Below are 20,221 nucleotides of genomic sequence, written 5' to 3' on the forward strand. Positions count from 1 at the left end.
CTGCTCAAACGTTGTCTATGTTTGGCAGCACATACCTGTGTGAACAACTGTTTTCTTTGATGAACCTGAACAAAACATCACACAGAAGTCGACTTACTGCTGAACACCTCCACTCAATTCTGAGGATTTCTTCAGCTCAGAGCCTTACCCCGAACATTGATGAACTTGTGGAAAAGATGGGACACCACCAAGTATCACCCTCAACCTCAAACAAGTGAACATTACTGTGCAATCACATATTTAGAGTTTTTACTCAGTTCAAGTTTAAAAGTTAAAATTTAATACTTGTTTTCACTGCATGTTACTTCTCCTTAAACAAAGTGTTGTTTTTGATTAATAGATTTTTGCACTTTATTTTTTTGTATTTCAATCCAATTATATTTTAAAAATATTTCAGTTGAGTGGATGATAGAAAATTGCTATTATTGTTTTTTCTTTGAAGTAAATTTAGCCCACTTTTGCTAAAATAGAAAATATAGTCTACTGATGGTGCCTTGAATACCGGTTTCTTTCATTTAATGTTCATGTTATGGGGATATTTATATAAAGGAAATTTGTCTTTTGTGTCTGTTGAAAATTAAAGATTACTGACAGAGCCATAAGAAAATATTGCTTTATTTATCTGATCATATTGTAATATATTTGTTAGGTTTTCAGTAGGTTCAATTAGGTTCACTAGACTATATGCGTCATTTAAAATTTTTTCAATGAACATTCGAACAGTCCGGCCCTCGTCTTGTAGCTGATTTTTTTATTTGGCCCTCCGTCCATTTGACTTTGACACCCCTGATCTAGAACATTCTGATAGACGGGTAGGTACCATCTAGAACATTGTGATAGACGGGTAGGTACCATCTAGAACATTCTGATAGACGGGTAGGTACCATCTAGAACATTCTGATAGACGGGTAGGTACCATCTAGAACATTCTGATAGACGGGGCCGTACCACCTGGAACATTCTGATAGACGGGTCCGTACCACCTGCAACATTCTGATAGACGGGTCCGTGCCACCTGGAACATTCTGATAGACGGGTCCGTACCACCTGGAACATTCTGATAGACGGGTAGGTACCATCTAGAACATTCTGATAGACGGGGCCGTACCACCTGCAACATTCTGATAGACGGGTCCGTACCACCTGCAACATTCTGATAGACGGGTCCGTACCACCTGGAACATTCTGATAGACGGGTCCGTACCACCTGCAACATTCTGATAGACGGGTCCGTACCACCTGGAACATTCTGATAGACGGGTCCGTACCACCTGGAACATTCTGATAGACGGGTCCGTACCACCTGGAACATTCTGATAGACGGGGCCGTACCACCTGGAACATTCTGATAGACGGGTCCGTACCACCTGCAACATTCTGATAGACGGGTAGCTGCCACCTGGAACATTCTGATAGACGGGTCCTGTTCAGTAGGTCTGTAACAGAGTGAAACTGGGAGGCACTATCTTAACATGTCCAATAAGAAACTTGTTTTCATTTGCCGCTGCGGAACATTTCAGAATATTGGACAACAATCTAGATATTTGTGTTGTGTACATGTTTGTTACTGACATGCTGCTTGTTGTATTGATGTAAGGTTTGTCTGGTTGATGTTCATGTTACTGACATGCTGCTTGTTATATTGATGTAAGGTTTGTCTGGTTGATGTCATGTCTGAATCTGATGTTGGTTCAGGCCTCTCCTGAAAAAGTTTTATTTCAACGAGACTAACCTGGTTAAATGAATCAAATAAATGACTGCTCCTTCTCTCCTTCATCTCTCTACCCTCCTTCACTCCCCTACTCGTCTCTCTACCCTTCCTCCTGGTCTCTCTACCCTCCCACCCTCCTGGTCTCTCTACCCTTCCTCCTGGTCTCTCTACCCTTCCTCCTGGTCTCTCTACCCTTCCTCCTGGTCTCTCTACCCTCCCACCCTCCTGGTCTCCCAACCCTCCCTCCTGGTCTCTCTACCCTTCCTCCTGGTCTCTCTACCCTTCCTCCTGGTCTCTCTACCCTCCCTCCCTCCTGGTCTCTCTACCCTCCCTCCCTCCTGGTCTCTCTACCCTCCCTCGTCTCTCTACCCTCCCTCCTGGTCTCTCTACCCTCCCTCGTCTCTCTACCCTCCCTCCCTCTTGGTCTCTCTACCCTCCCTACCTCCTGGTCTCTCTACCCTCCCTCCCTCCTGGTCTCTCTACACAGAGATCCCCAGGGTGCGGTGGCCCACGCCAAAGAGGTGATCTCTGACCTGCTGTGTAACCGCATCGACATCAGCCAGCTGGTTATCACCAAGGAGCTGACCCGCACAGCCCAGGAGTACGCTGCCAAGCAGGCGCATGTGGAGCTGGCTGAGAGGTAAGGAGGGAGAGATGGAGAGAGGCACAGAGAGAGGAGGAACATTGGAGGCTGGTACAGGGAGAAATGGGGTGGAAAGGCTCATTGTAATGGCTGGATTGGAACGGTTGATGGAAGCCCATCCAAATAAGTTGTTCTTTTATCTTTGTTACCAGTTGATAACCTCTGACCCCTCTGCAGGATGAAGAAGAGAGACGCGGGTAGCGCCCCCCAACTGGGAGACAGAGTTCCCTATGTCATCATCAAAGCTGCCAAAGGAGTAGCAGCATACATGAAGTCTGAGGTTAGAACTGTGTCTGTCTATTGGAGGCTATTGGAAATATTCATGTGATTGTCGGTGTCCCGAATAAAGGTATACATTAATTAACATTCACACAAATCATTTCTATTGTGTGTGTAGGATCCAATCTATGTTCTGGAGAACAACATTCCCATTGACACCCAGTACTACCTGGAACAACAGCTCTCCAAGCCACTGCTCCGCATCTTTGAGCCCATCCTGGGAGAGAGCAAAGCAGAGAGCGTCTTACTGAGTGAGTCAGCATGCCACACACACACACACACACACACACACACACACACACACACACACACACAGAGGGTCTCTTCCTTTCTCTCGGCCCTCTCACACTCACACACACACACACACACAGGGTCTCTTCCTTTCTCTACGCCCTGTCACTCACACTACAAACACACCATGACTGCTGCTGCTATTAGACTAATTGCAGTAATAAAGTTGATTTGATGTGTGTTTCAGAGGGGGATCACACGCGCTGTAAGACAGTGTTGACCTCCAGGGTGGGGGGGCTCATGGCCTTCGCCACTAAGAGGAGCGCCTGTATCGGTTGCAGAGCAGTGCTGAAGGACGATGGTGAGAGAGAGAGTAATAATGTACTGTGTGTGTGTAAGTAATTTATCAGTTTGATGGATGGATTAGTGGGAACACAGCCACAGTAGAAAGATGTTGGATTAGTGGGAACACAGCCACAGTAGAAAGAGGATGGATTAGTGGGAACACACAGCCACAGTAGAAAGAGGATGTTCCCACTGTGTGTTCCCACTAATCCATCCTCTTTCTATAGTGGCTGTGTGTTCCCACTAATCCATCCTCTTTCTATAGTGGCTGTGTGTTCCCACTAATCCATCCTCTTTCTATAGTGGCTGTGTGTTCCCACTAATCCATCCTCTTTCTACTGTGGCTGTGTTCTCACTAATCCATCCTCTTTCTACTGTGGCTGTGTTCTCACTAATCCATCCTCTTTCTACTGTAGCTGTGTGTTCCCACTAATCCATCCTCTTTCTACTGTGGCTGTGTTCTCACTAATCCATCCTCTTTCTACTGTGGCTGTGTTCCCACTAACCCATCCTCTTTCTACTATGGCTGTGTTCTCACTAATTCATCCTCTTTCTACTGTGGCTGTGTTCTCACTAATCCATCCTCTTTCTACTGTGGCTGTGTTCTCACTAATCCATCCTCTTTCTACTGTGGCTGTGTTCCCACTAATCCATCCATCTTTCTACAATGACTGTTCCCACTAATCCATCCTCTTTCTACTGTGGCTGTGTTCCCACTAATCCATTCATCTTTCTACAATGACTGTTCCCACTAATCCATCCTCTTTCTACTGTGGCTGTGTGTTCCCACTAATCCATTGTTCTACTGTGGATGTGTGTTCCCACTAATCCGTCCTCTTTCTACTGTGGCTGTGTGTTCCCACTAATCCGTCCTCTTTCTATTGTGACTGTGTGTTCTCACTAATCCATCCTCTTTCTACTGTGGCTGTGTTCCCACTAATCCATCCTCTTTCTACTGTGGCTGTGTTCTCACTAATCCATCCTCTTTCTACTGTGGCTGTGTTCTCACTAATCCATCCTCTTTCTACTGTGGCTGTGTTCTCACTAATCCATCCTCTTTCTACTGTGGCTGTGTTCCCACTAATCCATCCATCTTTCTACAATGACTGTTCCCACTAATCCATCCTCTTTCTACAGTGGCTGTGTTCCCACTAATCCAACCTATTTCTACTGTGGCTGTGTTCCCACTAATCCAACCTATTTCTACTGTGGCTGTGTTCCCACTAATCCATTGTTCTACTGTGGCTGTGTGTTCCCACTAATGCATCCATCTTTCTGCAGTGGCTGTGTGCTCCCACTAATCCATCCATCTTTCTGCAGTGGCTGTGTGTTCCCACTAATCCATAATGTTACAGTGGCTGTGTGTTCCCACTAATCCATAATGTTACAGTGGCTGTGTGTTCCCACTAATCCATAATGTTACAGTGGCTGTGTGTTCCCTCTAATCCATAATGTTACAGTGGCTGTGTGTTCCCACTAATCCATAATGTTACAGCGGCTGTGTGTTCCCACTAATCCATAATGTTACAGCGGCTGTGTGTTCCCACTAATCCATAATGTTACAGTGGCTGTGTGTTCCCACTAATCCATAATGTTACAGTGGCTGTGTGTTCCCTCTAACTCATAATGTTACAGTGGCTGTGTGTTCCCTCTAATCCATAATGTTACAGTGGCTGTGTGTTCCCACTAATCCATAATGTTACAGTGGCTGTGTGTTTCCACTAATCCATAATGTTACAGCGGCTGTGTGTTCCCACTAATACATAATGTTACAGTGGCTGTGTGTTCCCACTAATCCATAATGTTATAGTGGCTGTGTGTTCCCACTAATCCATCCATCTTTCTGCAGTGGCTGTGTGTTCCCACTAATCCATAATGTTACAGTGGCTGTGTGTTCCCACTAATCCATAATGTTACAGTGGCTGTGTGTTCCCACTAATCCATAATGTTACAGTGGCTGTGTGTTCCCTCTAATCCATAATGTTACAGTGGCTGTGTGTTCCCACTAATCCATAATGTTACTGTGGCTGTGTGTTCCCACTAATCCATAATGTTACAGTGGCTGTGTGTTCCCTCTAATCCATAATGTTACAGTGGCTGTGTGTTCCCACTAATCCATAATGTTACAGTGGCTGTGTGTTCCCACTAATCCATCCATCTTTCTGCAGTGGCTGTGTGTTCCCACTAATCCATAATATTACAGTGGCTGTGTGTTCATAATGTTACAGTGGCTGTGTGTTCCCACTAATCCATAATGTTACAGTGGCTGTGTGTTCCCTCTAATCCATAATGTTACAGTGACTGTGTGTTCCCACTAATCCATAATGTTACAGTGGCTGTGTGTTCCCACTAATCCATAATGTTACAGTGGCTGTGTGTTTCCACTAATCCATAATGTTACAGTGGCTGTGTGTTCCCACTAATCCATAATGTTACAGTGGCTGTGTGTTCCCACTAATCCATAATGTTACAGTGGCTGTGTGTTCCCACTAATCCATCCATCTTTCTGCAGTGGCTGTGTGTTCCCACTAATCCATAATGTTACAGTGGCTGTGTGTTTCCACTAATCCATAATGTTTCAGTGGCTGTGTGTTCCCACTAATCCATAATGTTACAGTGGCTGTGTGTTCCCTCTAATCCATAATGTTACAGTGGCTGTGTGTTCCCACTAATGCATAATGTTACAGCGGCTGTGTGTTCCCACTAATCCATAATGTTACAGCGGCTGTGTGTTCCCACTAATCCATAATGTTACAGTGGCTGTGTGTTCCCACTAATCCATAATGTTACAGTGGCTGTGTGTTCCCACTAATCCATAATGTTACAGTGGCTGTGTGTTCCCTCTAATCCATAATGTTACAGTGGCTGTGTGTTCCCACTAATCCATAATGTTACTGTGGCTGTGTGTTCCCACTAATCCATAATGTTACAGTGGCTGTGTGTTCCCTCTAATCCATAATGTTACAGTGGCTGTGTGTTCCCACTAATCCATAATGTTACAGTGGCTGTGTGTTCCCACTAATCCATCCATCTTTCTGCAGTGGCTGTGTGTTCCCACTAATCCATAATGTTACAGTGGCTGTGTGTTTATAATGTTACAGTGGCTGTGTGTTCCCACTAATCCATAATGTTACAGTGGCTGTATGTTCCCTCTAATCCATAATGTTACAGTGGCTGTGTGTTCCCACTAATCCATAATGTTACAGTGGCTGTGTGTTCCCACTAATCCATAATGTTACAGTGGCTGTGTGTTTCCACTAATCCATAATGTTACAGTGGCTGTGTGTTCCCTCTAATCCATAATGTTACAGTGGCTGTGTGTTCCCACTAATCCATAATGTTACAGTGGCTGTGTGTTCCCACTAATCCATCCATCTTTCTGCAGTGGCTGTGTGTTCCCACTAATCCATAATGTTACAGTGGCTGTGTGTTCATAATGTTACAGTGGCTGTGTGTTCCCACTAATCCATAATGTTACAGTGGCTGTGTGTTCCCACTAATCCATAATGTTACAGTGGCTGTATGTTCCCTCTAATCCATAATGTTACAGTGTCTGTGTGTTCCCACTAATCCATAATGTTACAGTGGCTGTATGTTCCCACTAATCCATAATGTTACAGTGGCTGTGTGTTTATAATGTTACAGTGGCTGTGTGTTCCCACTAATCCATAATGTTACAGTGGCTGTGTGTTCCCACTAATCCATAATGTTACAGTGGCTGTATGTTCCCTCTAATCCATAATGTTAGTGTCTGTGTGTTCCCACTAATCCATAATGTTACAGTGGCTGTGTGTTCCCACTAATCCATAATGTTACAGTGGCTGTGTGTTCCCACTAATCCATAATGTTACAGTGGCTGTGTGTTTCCACTAATCCATAATGTTACAGTGGCTGTGTGATCCCACTAATCCATCCATCTTTCTGCAGTGGCTGTGTGTTCCCACTAATCCATAATGTTACAGTGGCTGTGTGTTCCCACTAATCCATAATGTTACAGTGGCTGTGTGTTCCCACTAATCCATAATGTTACAGTGGCTGTGTGTTCCCACTAATCCATAATGTTACAGTGGCTGTGTGTTCCCACTAATCCATAATGTTACAGTGGCTGTGTGTTCCCACTAATGCATAATGTTACAGTGGCTGTGTGTTCCCACTAATCCGTCCTCTTTGTGTACGTGTTTAACAATGCCACAAGAATAGTAAACAAACAAACATTTTGTTGGTCCCCACAAGGTCAAATGCTATTTCTAGGGGGGTTAAGGTTAGGGTATGGGTTAGGGAAAATAGGATTTTGAATGGGACTGAATTGTGTGTTAGGTTAGTTGTACAAAACTGTGTTTTGAAATCACAAAACTGTGTGATTTGTAATCTCTGCTTTCCTCCCCACAGCGGCTGTGTGTGATTTCTGTAAGAAGAAGGAGTCGGAGCTGTACCAGAAAGAGGTACACTATATCAACCTGTTGTGTTAATCTGGGTCCTGTTCATTAGGAACTAATATATCAACCCTGTTCTGTTAATCTGGGTCCTGTTCATTAGGAACTAAAATATTAACCCTGTTCTGTTAATCTGGGTCCTGTTCATTAGGAACTAATATATCAACCCTGTTGTGTTAATCTGGGTCCTGTTCATTAGGAACTAAAATATCAACCCTGTTCTGTTAATCTGGGTCCTGTTCATTAGGCACTAATATCAACCTGTTCTGTTAATCTGGGTCCTGTTCATTGGGCACTAATGTATCAACCTGTTCTGTTAATCTGGGTCCTGTTTATTAGGCACTAATATATCAACCCTGTTCTGTTAATCTGGGTCCTGTTCATTAGGAACTAATATATCAACCTGTTGTGTTAATCTGGGTCCTGTTCATTAGGAACTAATATATCAACCTGTTGTGTTAATCTGGGTCCTGTTCATTAGGAACTAATATATCACCCCTGTTCTGTTAATCTGGGTCCTGTTCATTAGGAACTAATATCAACCCTGTTGTGTTAATCTGGGTCCTGTTCATTAGGAACTAATATATCACCCCTGTTCTGTTAATCTGGGTCCTGTTCATTAGGAACTAATATCAACCCTGTTGTGTTAATCTGGGTCCTGTTCATTAGGAACTAATATATCACCCCTGTTCTGTTAATCTGGGTCCTGTTCATTAGGAACTAATATCAACCTGTTCTGTTAATCTGTGTCACGGTGCTGACTTTGCCCGTCACCTGCAGCAAAAGCCTCTATCCCGTCCCCTGGCTAGGCAGAGTACTTTAGGATTTTAGTCACTTCGATGTAACAGGGGCCTCTGGCTGGGCAGAGTACTTTAGAATTTTTGTCACTTCGGTGTAACAGGGGCCTCTGGCTGGGCAGAGTACTTTAGGATTTTAGTCACTTTGGTGTAACAGGGGCCTCTGGCTGGGCAGAGTACTTTAGGATTTTAGTCACTTCGGTGTAACAAGGGCCTTGCCGTGCGGCCCTACCAACTCTTCTATGTATTCGTAATGGCCCTTCGCGTGAGTTGGGTTTGTTCCTTCGTTCACGTTGTCACTCCCTTATTTGCCGGTCTAGTATGGGGCCTTGGATAGATGAGGACTTTATTACTTTATGTTTATAGATTCTTCCTATACTCCCTTACCTTGGGTCTTCTTCTCTTATATCAATACCTAATAACTTATTTTCTGTTAGTTATTATGCTCGTCAGCTAGTAGTCACTGGGAAACTAGTATTGTTATATGTATTGACTTGTCCAAAGATATATTATTGTCCACACAATGAAATATTCTTTAGTGCAATCACTTTAACCTATAACCAGGGTCACTTTCTGTTCAGTGAGTGTCAAAGGCGTTTGCTCTCCAGATCGTTAATCTGGCCTAGTTGTCAAAGTTTCAAGCTTTTATTAAGTCACTCTGTTTTTGGTCTTATACACGTTATTACAATTCAATGGTTATACAGTCCCAATACATCAATAATGCTGAATCAATCCTTAATGTGCTATGCTATGCCAAGTAATGTTGCAGAGGTAAATCACTTAACACACTTCTTTATAACTCTTTAAACCAAGCAAACACCCATATATTTACCTTGACGCTCCATTCCCTTGGTCCTTCCACTGGTCTCTATAAGAGTAGTAATATTTACCTTGACGCTCTATTCCCTTGGTCCTTCCACTGGTCTCTATAAGAGTAGTAATATTTTTGCAGCCTCTGCTGTTTATACTACTATAATCTTCTTATTTAGTCCATTCTAATATATGCAGTTTTGTCACACAACACAATGCCACAGGGAGCATGCAATTGGCATGATGACTGCAGGAATGACCACCAGAGAATTGAATGTGCATTTCTCTACCATAAGCCGCCACCAAAGTTGTTTTATAGAATTTGGCAGTACATCCAACCGGCCTCACTACCGCAGATTACATGGAACCACGCCAGCCCAGGACCTCCACATCTGGCTTCTTCTCCTGTGGGATCGTCGGAGGGGGGGGTTGCGGAGGAGTTTTAGTCTGTAATAAAGCCCTTTTGTGGGGAAAAACTAATTCTGATTGGTTGGACCTGGCTTCACAGTGGGTGACCCTATGCCCACCCATGGCTGTACCCCTGCCCAGTCATGGGAAATCCATAATGAATTTATTCAAATTGACTGATTTCCTTATATGAACTGTATTTCGGCAAAATCTTTGAAATTGTTGCATTTATTTTTGTTCAGTACACTTTCTAATGGTGAATCTCTGACTAGTACTTACTAATGTTGAATCTCTTTGATTAATACTTACTAATGGTGAATCTCTTTGAATTCTAGATCTTCCACTTAAGTACTCTGGAGGAGCGCTTCTCTCGCCTGTGGACACAGTGTCAACGCTGTCAGGGCTCTCTCCATGAGGATGTGCTCTGTACCAGGTACACACACACACATATGCATACAATTGGTGTACAGATGTGTTTGTTTGAAAGTTACTTTCCCGGTACATCGTTAATGTGACTCTCACAGGGTGATGTCAAGCTCCAAGTTTGTTTACAATCTAAAGATAACTTCAGTAAATAAATACTTAGGTGACATTTCTGAAACAGGAGATGCTCTATATTCACTTCTGAAATGGGAGATACTCTATATTCACTTCTGAAATGGGAGATACTCTATATTCACTTCTGAAACAGGAGATGCTCTATATTCACTTCTGACATGGGAGATACTCTATATTCACTTCTGAAATGGGAGATACTCTATATTCACTTCTGAAATGGGAGATACTCTATATTCACTTCTGACATGGGAGATGCTCTATATTCACTTCTGACATGGGAGATGCTCTATATTCACTTCTGACATGGGAGATGCTCTATATTCACTTCTGACATCAAAAACATTGTAGTTACTCCACAATACTAACCTAAATTACAGAGTAAAAAGAAACCTGCACAGAATTTAAAAAAAATATTCTTAAACATGCATCCTGTTTGAAGCAAGGCATTAAAGTAAAACTGCAAAAAATGTGGCAAAGAAATACAATTTATGTCCTGAATACAACATGTTATGTTTGGGACCAATCCAATACAACACATAACTGAGTACCACTCTTCCTATTTTCAAGCATGTTGGGGGCTGCATCGTGTTAAATGTTGAAAAATGTTTAGAAAATGTGAGGTGGTTAATATCACCACTCTTAAATATCAAATGTTATTGGTCACATACACATATTTAGCAGATGTTATTGGTCACATACACATATTTAGCAGATGTTATTGGTCACATACACATATTTAGCAGATGTTATTGGTCACATACACATACAGTGGGGCAAAAAGGTACACTTCAACTATGACAGACAAAATGAGAGAAAAAAAATCCAGAAAATCACATTGTAGGATTTTTAATGAATTTATTTGCAAATTATGGTGGAAAATAAGTATCAAAATCTCTTTCTCTGAGCAACGATGTAATATTCATCCCCATTTTTATGGAGCATACAGCATTGTAATTATTTTATACATTTTTGCTCATCTTTATCAAGGTTGTCAATAATTTAGGACCCCACTGTATATATGATATTATTTATAAGTAAATGTTGCTGTGTCTCCCTCTATCTAGCCGGGACTGTCCCATATTCTACATGAGGAAGAAGGTGCAGAAAGATCTGGATGATCAGGAGAAGCTGGTGTCTCGCTTTGGATGGTGAGAGGCAGAACCAACCGAGACTCCATATTGACCGGCTCCCCTCTCTCTCCCCACTCTTTCTCAGACTCCCTCCCTCTCCTTGAAAGGATTTGTACTGTATTTTCTTCTTGTAAGAATTGTAAATGCTACACTTAGACTTTTTTCTTGAATTATGAATCTAAATAAATGGCATCTTTTTGTAGAAATGTGTCTTACCATAGTTAATCTGTCTTCAGTCTAGAAGATCTCAGTTGCATTGAACTAAAAGTATGGTGGTTGATGTTGTAGTATGTTGAGTACGAAAAGTTAATAACCAATGCAAAGCAGCAGTCGTTTTTTACTAAACACTTCTAATAGGCTATAGCCATGTGTTATGATAGACTAGTGCCTATATCTCTGAAGCATCTCCGTAGGAGTTGTGATCCAGGATAGGGTTTGCAAAGGGAGGGTAATACAGTACTCAGACGTTTTACAGCCTTATTCTAAAATGGTTTAAATCGTCCCCTGCCTCAATCTACACACAATACTCCGTAATGACAAAGCAAAAAACAGTTTTCATACAAATGTTTACAAAATAAGAAACTGAAATATCTCATTTATATAAGTATTCAGACCCTTACCTTAATACTTTGTTGAAGCACCTTTGGCAGAGTTTACAGCCTCAAGTCTTCTTGGGTATGACACTACAAGCTTGACAGCTGTATTTGGGGACTTTCTCCCATTCTTCTCTGCAGATCCTTCAAACCTCTGTCAGGTTGGATGGGGAATGTCGATGCACAGCTATTTTCAGGTCTCTCCAGAGATGGATCAGGTTCAAGTCCGGGCTCTGGCTGGGCCACTCAAGGACATTCAGAGACTTGTCCCAAAGCCACTCCTGCGTTGTCTTGACTGTGTGCTTAGGGTCATTGTCCTGTTGGAAGGTGAACCTTTGCCCCAGTCTGAGGTCCTGAGCGCTCTGAAGCCGATTTTCATCAAGGATCTCTGTACTCATCTTTCCTGACTAGTATCCCGGTCTCTGCCGCTGAAAAACATCTCTACAGCATGATGCTGCAACCACTATGCTTCACCGTAGGGATGGTGCCAGGTTTCCTCCAGATGTAACGCTTGGCATTCAGGCCAAAGAGTTCAATCTTGGTTTTATCAGACCAGAGAATCTTTTCGTGACCTAGCTTCCTGATGCTAAGTGTACTTAATGTTTTGTCGTGCGATCGATAAACTTACAAATGCTTGGATTGCTTTCGCTATAAAGCATCATTTCAAAATCTGACACGACAGGTGGATTAATAAAAGGCTAAACTGTGTTTTGCAATATTGCACTTGTGATTTTATGAATATTTTTTTGTAATATTATTTGACTGTGGCGCTATGCTATTCAGCAGTTGCTGATGACAATTATCCCACTACCAGGATGTGGTGCGTCAACAAGTTTTAAGGACTTTGCCAGAGCTTTTGAGTGTTTTTAATTTGCACTCTTATGTAGACATTGCTCCACCCACATCCGTTTAATGGGGTTGGAGTCTAGGGAAAATAAACATGTTAGTTACCAAATATAACAATGTGCACATAAAATATATTAAACACGTCTGTAAAACCACAACGAGGACATCGACCTATCAAGTAAGTGAATAATCCATGTCGTTTCTCCTGATTGTTCACTAATTCTCTATTTGGGAGTGTCGTGAAAAGTCTACACAAGGGACCCTAAAGCAATTTTAAATGAATAATTCTTTATCAATGCGCTGGAGAGGTTTCAACCAACTCAATGCACCAAGTACACATGTCAATCAGGAGCTCCCCCGGGGCAGTCTCGTTAATTCTTTATATACCGCAGACAAGTCATATTTGAATGATTTAGCTAATTCATTCATTATTGACATTTGCTTTATGTGACCTAACAATACTGGGTCACACATGTGACTGACCAATACCTCACAAGGCTTCTCTAAACTGAGACCTTGAAACTGATCTTACATTCTCAAAAACAGGGTTTGGGCGTACTGCCAAATTGCAGATACTGATAGTGAGGATTTGTTCAGTCACTTGCATGAACACAGAAATTGGTTATTAGAAAAGCACATGAATAGAACACAAACATAGAAATTGGTTATTAGAAAAGCACATGAATAGAACACAAACATAAAATGTTCCATCACAGGAGAACGAGAGGTTTTACCTACATAACACAACCCACATGGACATTTAATCATGTAGATAACATGGGTGGAGGTGCACATAATGTAATTTATTTGGAACCGTTTACCTGTGTGTGTATGGCAGAAATATTCACACTTCATCACATTGTTGCACTGTGCTGTATGTTACCCTTTCTATCAGCTTATATTATAAACTACAATGCGAAAGCTACTGTTTACGTGACTGTTAATCATGTCAGCACATGTAACAGCAGTTTCCAGACCTTTTTCTGTTCCTTATTCTTCCTCTCCTCACTTAAACTATACTGCTTTATTTCCTATGGGCTTCACCAGAGTACCCCCTAGTGGCTGGAATACAACTGTATTAATCCCCTTACCATTTGGAACAGAGTGTAAAAGAGCTTGGCTCATTTTCTTTTGTGGCTGACAGTTGGCCTACTTGTGCGTAAATTGCGACCTCTTCTATATACAAAAGTGGTGGGTTCTTAAATTCAGCTGGCAAAGCTGGGACCCATTGTAAGACATGCCAGTGTTTCTCGACGGCATCTCCCACTTTGCGCGAGTTCAAAGTATATGTGGTGGTGAACAGTGTTCTTTAGCGCTAGTGACGAAGGCCTTCAGGCCGATACATAAAGCAGTGTGTGGGTTTCTTCAGTTGTTAGTTAAAGTATATGTGGTGGTGAACAGTGTTCTTTAGCGCTAGTGACGAAGGCCTTCAGGCCGATACATAAAGCAGTGTGTGGGTTTCTTCAGTTGTTAGTTAAAGTATATGTGGTGGTGAACAGTGTTCTTTAGCGCTAGTGACGAAGGCCTTCAGGCCGATACATAAAGCAGTGTGTGGGTTTCTTCAGTTGTTAGTTACCATGCATCTGCATCAAAGATAGACCAGATGTGCGGGTGCCTTTTGAGTTGTGTTACAGACTCAATTTTAAATGGATTAAATCGATTTGTCACTGGCCTACACATGATACCCCATAATATCAAAGTGGAATACTATTTTTTGAAATATTTACAAATGAATTAACAGTAGAACCACTAAAGCAGTCATTGTGGCTGCCCGTAAATTGTATTTATTACTCTGCCATTTTTTGTCATGCTCCCTCCATCCTTGACTTTTCCTAAAAATACATCTATACAACACGCTGTGTTATAACCGTAATATTACGAGCAGAACTGGAGTTATAGCCAGTTTTAGGAGGCTTGTCATTTGTCTGGATGGTTTTGCCCTCACCAGGCGACAAACAACACTGCCATAAATGCATGGAAGGAAGGGGTGTTTTTTTGTCACAATTTTGGACACATCTGTCAAGAATGAAGCATTAAACAGGTTTTAAATTTGTGAATTTTATTGAATGTTCTCCCTTGATGTCATAACATGAAAATAATTGTCAGATTTTTGTCAACGATTTATTAACAGCTGGATGGGAGTGTTCCCCGATGTGTTCTGGATCTCTTCACACTGGGGACAGGTCACATGGACACTTACTGCAGGAAGAAGAGAGAGAGCGACATTATAAAATCCCTTTCTATGAGCTTATTACACATTCCCATAAAGAATTATTAAACAAATCCAATTTTGATAAACTCATATCTATTGGGTGAAATACCACAGTGTGACATCACAGCAGCAAGATTTGTGACATGTTGCCACAAGAAAAGGGCAACCAGTGAAGAACAAACACCATTGAAAATACAACTTTTATTTATTTATTTTCCCTTTTCTACTTTAACTATTTGCACATCATTACAACACTGCATATAGACATGACATTTGAAATGTCTATTCTATTAGAACTTTGAGTGTAATGTCTACTGTTCATTTGAATTGTTTAATCTATTTCACTTGCTTTGGCAATGTAAACATATATTTCCCATGCCCCTTGAATTGAGAAAGAGAGACCCTTAAATTGAAAAGGTTTAACCACAACTTTTCTTCTACGTCAATACAGTGGAGAAATCCTACACCGAGCCTTCACATGCTCATCCTCAGTCAGAAAGGAGGAAATAAAGATACAGTGGGGAGAACAAGTATTTGATACACTGCCGATTTTACAGGTTTTCCTACTTACAAAGCATGTAGAGGTCTGTCATTTTTATCATAGGTACACTTCAACTGTGAGAGATGGAATCTAAAACAAAAATCCAGAAAATCACATTATGATTTTTTAAGCAATTAATTAGCATTTTATTGCATGACATAAGTATTTGATACATCAGAAAAGCAGAACTTAATATTTGGTACAGAAACCTTTGTTTGCAATTACAGAGATCATACGTTTCCTGTAGTTCTCGACCAGGTTTGCACACACTGCTGCAGGGATTTTGGCCCACTCCTCCATACAGACCTCCTCCCGATCCTTCAGGTTTCGGGGCTGTCGTTGGGCAATACGGACTTTCAGTTCCCTCCAAAGATGTTCTATTGGGTTCAGGTCTGGAGACTGGCTAGGCCACTCCAGGACCTTGAGATGCTTCTTACGGAGCCACTCCTTAGTTGCCCTGGCTGTGTGTTTCGGGTCGTTGTCATGCTGGAAGACCCAGCCACGACCCATCTTCAATGCTCTTACTGAGGGAAGGAGGTTGTTGGCCAAGATCTCGCGAGACATGGCCCCATCCATCCTCCCCTCAATACGGTGCAGTCGTCCTGTCCCCTTTGCAGAAAAGCACCACCTCCATGCTTCACAGTTGGGATGGTGTTCTTGGGGTTGTACTCATCCTTCTTCTTCCTCCAAACACGGCGAGTGGAGTTTAGACCAAAAAGCAAAAATTTTTTCTCATCAGACCACTCCCATTCCTCCTCTGGATCATCCAGATGGTCATTGGCAAACTTCAGACGGGCCTGGACATGCGCTGGCTTGAGCAGGGGGACCTTGCGTGCGCTGCAGGATTTTAATCCATGACGGCGTAATGTGTTACTAATGGTTTTCTTTGAGACTGTGGTCCCAGCTCTCTTCAGATCATTGACCAGGTCCTGCCGTGTAGTTCTGGGCTGATCCCTCACCTTCCTCATGATCATTGATGCCCCACGAGGTGAGATCTTGCATGGAGCCCCAGACCGAGGGTGATTGACCGTCATCTTGAACGTCTTCCATTTTCTAATAATTGCAGTTGTTGCCTTCTCACCAAGCTGCTTGCCTATTGTCCTGTTGCCCATCCCAGCCTTGTGCAGGTCTACAATTTTATCCCTTATGTCTTTACACAGCTCTCTGGTCTTGGCCATTGTGGAGAGGTTGGAGTCTGTTTGATTGAGTGCGTGGACAGGTGTCTTTTATACAGGTAACGAGTTCAAAGAGGTGCAGTTAATACAGGTAATGAGTGGAGAACAGGGGGGCTTCGTACTGGTTACCCCCAGTAACCAAGCTGTCAGAGAAGCAGTCCCTTAAAAAGCATGGGCTGAGGCACACCGCTAAATGTTTGTAGAGGTGCTGAGCAACGGAGGGTAATCTGTATTAAAAGAAAGAAAGGAAGTCTCTCTCAACAATGGTTGTATTAAATAGTTGGGATCATTTGACGTGAGACTTCCTTCCTTTATAGAACAGTAGCCTCTGTCCATCCGTCTGAAACGTATCCCTTCAGATAGCACTTGACTAACTGATCCTTCAGATAGCACTTGAATAACTGATCCTTCAGATAGCACTTGAATAACTGATCCTTCAGATAGCACTTGAATAACTGATCCTTCAGATAGCACTTGAATAACTGATCCTTCAGATAGCTGCTATTTTTACTTGCAATGATTGTGATGTGTGGTTGTTCTTGCCTACTTTAGTTGAATGCAAAGTCAGTGTGTAGTTGAATGGAAATGTTTAGTTGAATGGAAGTCGCTAAATGTAGTTTAGTTTGTAGAGCGTGACGCTTGCAATGCCAGGATAGTGGGTTTGATTCCCGGGACCACCAGTACGTAACATGTATGTTTTAGATAAAAGCATCTTCTAAATGGCATATTGTTATTATATATTATTATTAAGTTAATGTAAATGTTGCTGTGTCTCCCTCTATCCAGCTGGGACTGTCCATTATTCTACATGACAAATCCACTATAATTGAGAATTTCAATAAGCATTTTTCTACGGCTGGCCATGCTTTCCACCTAGCTACCCCTACACCGGTCAACTGCCCGGCACCCTCCACAGCAACCCACCAAAGCCCCCACCATTTCTCCTTCACCCATATCCAGATAGCTGATGTTCTGAAAGAGCTGCAAAATCTGGACCCCTACAAATCAGCCTAAATGCATGCTATTCATCCGATCCCTGCCCGCCCATCCAGCATCATTACTCTGGACGGCTCGGACTTAGAATACGTGGACAACTACAAATACCTAGGTGTCTGGCTAGACTGTAAACTCTCCTTCCAGACTCACATTAAGCATCTCCAATCCAAAGTTAAATCTAGCTTCCTTCACTCATGCTGCCAAACATACCCTCGTAAAACTGACCATCCTACCGATCCTTGACTTCGGTGATGTCATCTATAAAATAGCCTCCAACACTCTACTCAGCAAACTGGATGTAGTCTATCACAGTGCCATCCATTTTGCCACCAAAGCCCCATACACTACTCACCACTGCGACCTGTACGCTCTTGTTGGCTGTCCCTCGCTTCATACTCATCGCCAAACCCACTGGCTACAGGTTATCTACAGGTCTCTGCTAGGTAAAGCCCCGCCCTATCTCAGCTCGCTGGTCACCATAGCAGAACCCACTCGTAACACACGCTCCATCAGGTATATCTCACTGGTCACCCCCAAAGCCAATTCCTACTTTGGTCGCCTTCCCTTCCAGTTCTCTGCTGCCACTGACTGGAACGAACTGCAAAAATCACTGAAGCTGGAGATTCCCATCTCCCTCACTAGCTTTAAGAACCACCTGTCAGAGCAGCTCACAGATCACTGCACCTGTTCATAGCCCATCTGTAACAGCCCACCTCATCCCCATACTGTATTTATTTATTTAGCTCCTTTTGCACCACAGTATCTCTACTTGCACATTCATCTTCTGCACATCTACCATTCCAGTGTTTAATTGCTATATTGTAATTACTTCGCCACCATGGCCTATTTATTTCCTTAACTCCCTTATTTGACCTAATTTGCACTCACTGTATATAGACTTTGTTTTCTTTTTTTCTACTGTATTATTGACTGTATGTTTGTTTTACTCCATGTGTAACTCTGTGTTGTTGTATGTGTCGAACTGCTTTGCTTTATCTTGGCCAGGTCACAGTTGTAAATGAGAACTTGTTCTCAACTAGCCTACCTGGTTAAATAAAGGTGTAGAAAGACCTGGATGATTAGGAGAAGCTGATGTCTCACTTTGGATGGTGAGAGACAGACCCAACAGACTTCATATTCACCTCTCTCCCTCGCTCCCCTCTCCCCCTCTCTCCCCACTACCCCTCTCTCCCTCGGTCCCCTATCTCGCTCCCCACTACCCCACTCCCCCTCTCTCCTTCGGCCCCCTCTTTTGCTCCCCACTACCCCACTCCCTCTCCCTCCTCCTCTTTCCCTCTCTTCCCCTCTGCTGGAAAGGATTTATGTTGTCTTGAGTGTTTGTAAAAATGCTAAAAGTTACACTTATTCTCTAATTTCTTGAAATATGAATCTAAATAAATGGCATCTTTTTTTGTAGATGTTGTCTGTCTTCAGTCTAGAAGACCTCCATTGCATTGAACCAAAAGTAGTTGTGGTTTTGTACTATTTAGAAAAAGCGTTGTGTAGTGCTCATTTTGTGATAACCGATGTGTTACTGTCGTCTGTGGTAAAGCAGCAGGTCATTTTCTTTTTTACTGTTCTTCACTTCTAACAGGTTACATTTCAGGCTCCTATGGGGCCAAACACAATCCAACACACAACCAAAAAAAACAGAAAATGCATCTAATGAGTTTGTAGAGTCACCAACTCTATGTAGTCATTGCGTGCAAGAAATATGGGACTAAATACTAAAGTTTTGACTACTTCAATACACTCTAAGTCAGTTTTTCCCAACTCCGGTCCTCGAGTACCTCCGGGGAAACAGTTGGGAAACACTGCTCTAAGTGAATTGGTCAGAATACTTAAGACTTCTACAAATGGGGGGACTAGATACATAACGTGCTTTCATTTCTAAACTGTGAACCAAATGTACAATTGTAGCTTTACTGTCAAAATACATGAGGGCTGTATATGCATTTATATTCCCTCGAACTCAGTCTCCCTGCTTCTGCTCCTAACCTGTCATATATATATATATACATAATCAATAGGAGCTAAGGTTGTGTGTTTATACCTCTATCTGGTCCAGAAGGTTGTGTGTTTATACCTCTGGTCCAGAAGGTCGTGTGTTTATACCTCTGTCTGGTCCAGAAGGTTGTGTGTTTATACCTCTATCTGGTCTAGAAGGTTGTGTGTTAATACCTCTATCTGGTCCAGAAGGTTGTGTGTTTATACCTCTATCTGGTCCAGAAGGTTGTGTATTTATACCTCTATCTGGTCCAGAAGGTTGTGTGTTTATACCTCTATCTGGTCCAGAAGGTTGTGTGTTTATCCACCAAATTCACCTCAATATTCACCACCAACATTGACCAATATCAGTCAATGCTAAAATTAAATGAGTGTCTAAACCAAAGCTTTATTTCTCTTGAGAAACTCTGGCCTCCTGTACACAGACAGACGGGTGTGTTGTGGTTCCTGTTTGAAGCGAGACATATTTAACAAACTAATATTTACAAAGTATTTGGTCACACTTA

At 42.3% G+C, this 20,221-nt stretch overlaps 1 protein-coding gene across 1 annotated transcript in view; it reads left to right on the forward strand.

The window, feature by feature from the left end:
- Positions 1–11,551, forward strand: part of LOC139402171 (DNA polymerase delta catalytic subunit-like) — a 33,451-nt gene extending 21,900 nt beyond the window's left edge. The window contains exons 21-27 of the mRNA XM_071146261.1: positions 2,199–2,351; positions 2,532–2,634; positions 2,752–2,884; positions 3,112–3,225; positions 7,599–7,651; positions 9,993–10,090; positions 11,280–11,551. Coding sequence (XP_071002362.1) covers positions 2,199–2,351; positions 2,532–2,634; positions 2,752–2,884; positions 3,112–3,225; positions 7,599–7,651; positions 9,993–10,090; positions 11,280–11,367 — 742 coding nt within the window. The 3' untranslated portion in view covers positions 11,368–11,551. The remainder of the gene's footprint in view (positions 1–2,198; positions 2,352–2,531; positions 2,635–2,751; positions 2,885–3,111; positions 3,226–7,598; positions 7,652–9,992; positions 10,091–11,279) is intronic.
- Positions 11,552–20,221: the final 8,670 nt, after the last annotated feature.

Source organism: Oncorhynchus clarkii, unplaced genomic scaffold (assembly GCF_045791955.1).
Source record: "Oncorhynchus clarkii lewisi isolate Uvic-CL-2024 unplaced genomic scaffold, UVic_Ocla_1.0 unplaced_contig_1139_pilon_pilon, whole genome shotgun sequence".
NCBI classification, from domain to species: domain Eukaryota; kingdom Metazoa; phylum Chordata; class Actinopteri; order Salmoniformes; family Salmonidae; genus Oncorhynchus; species Oncorhynchus clarkii.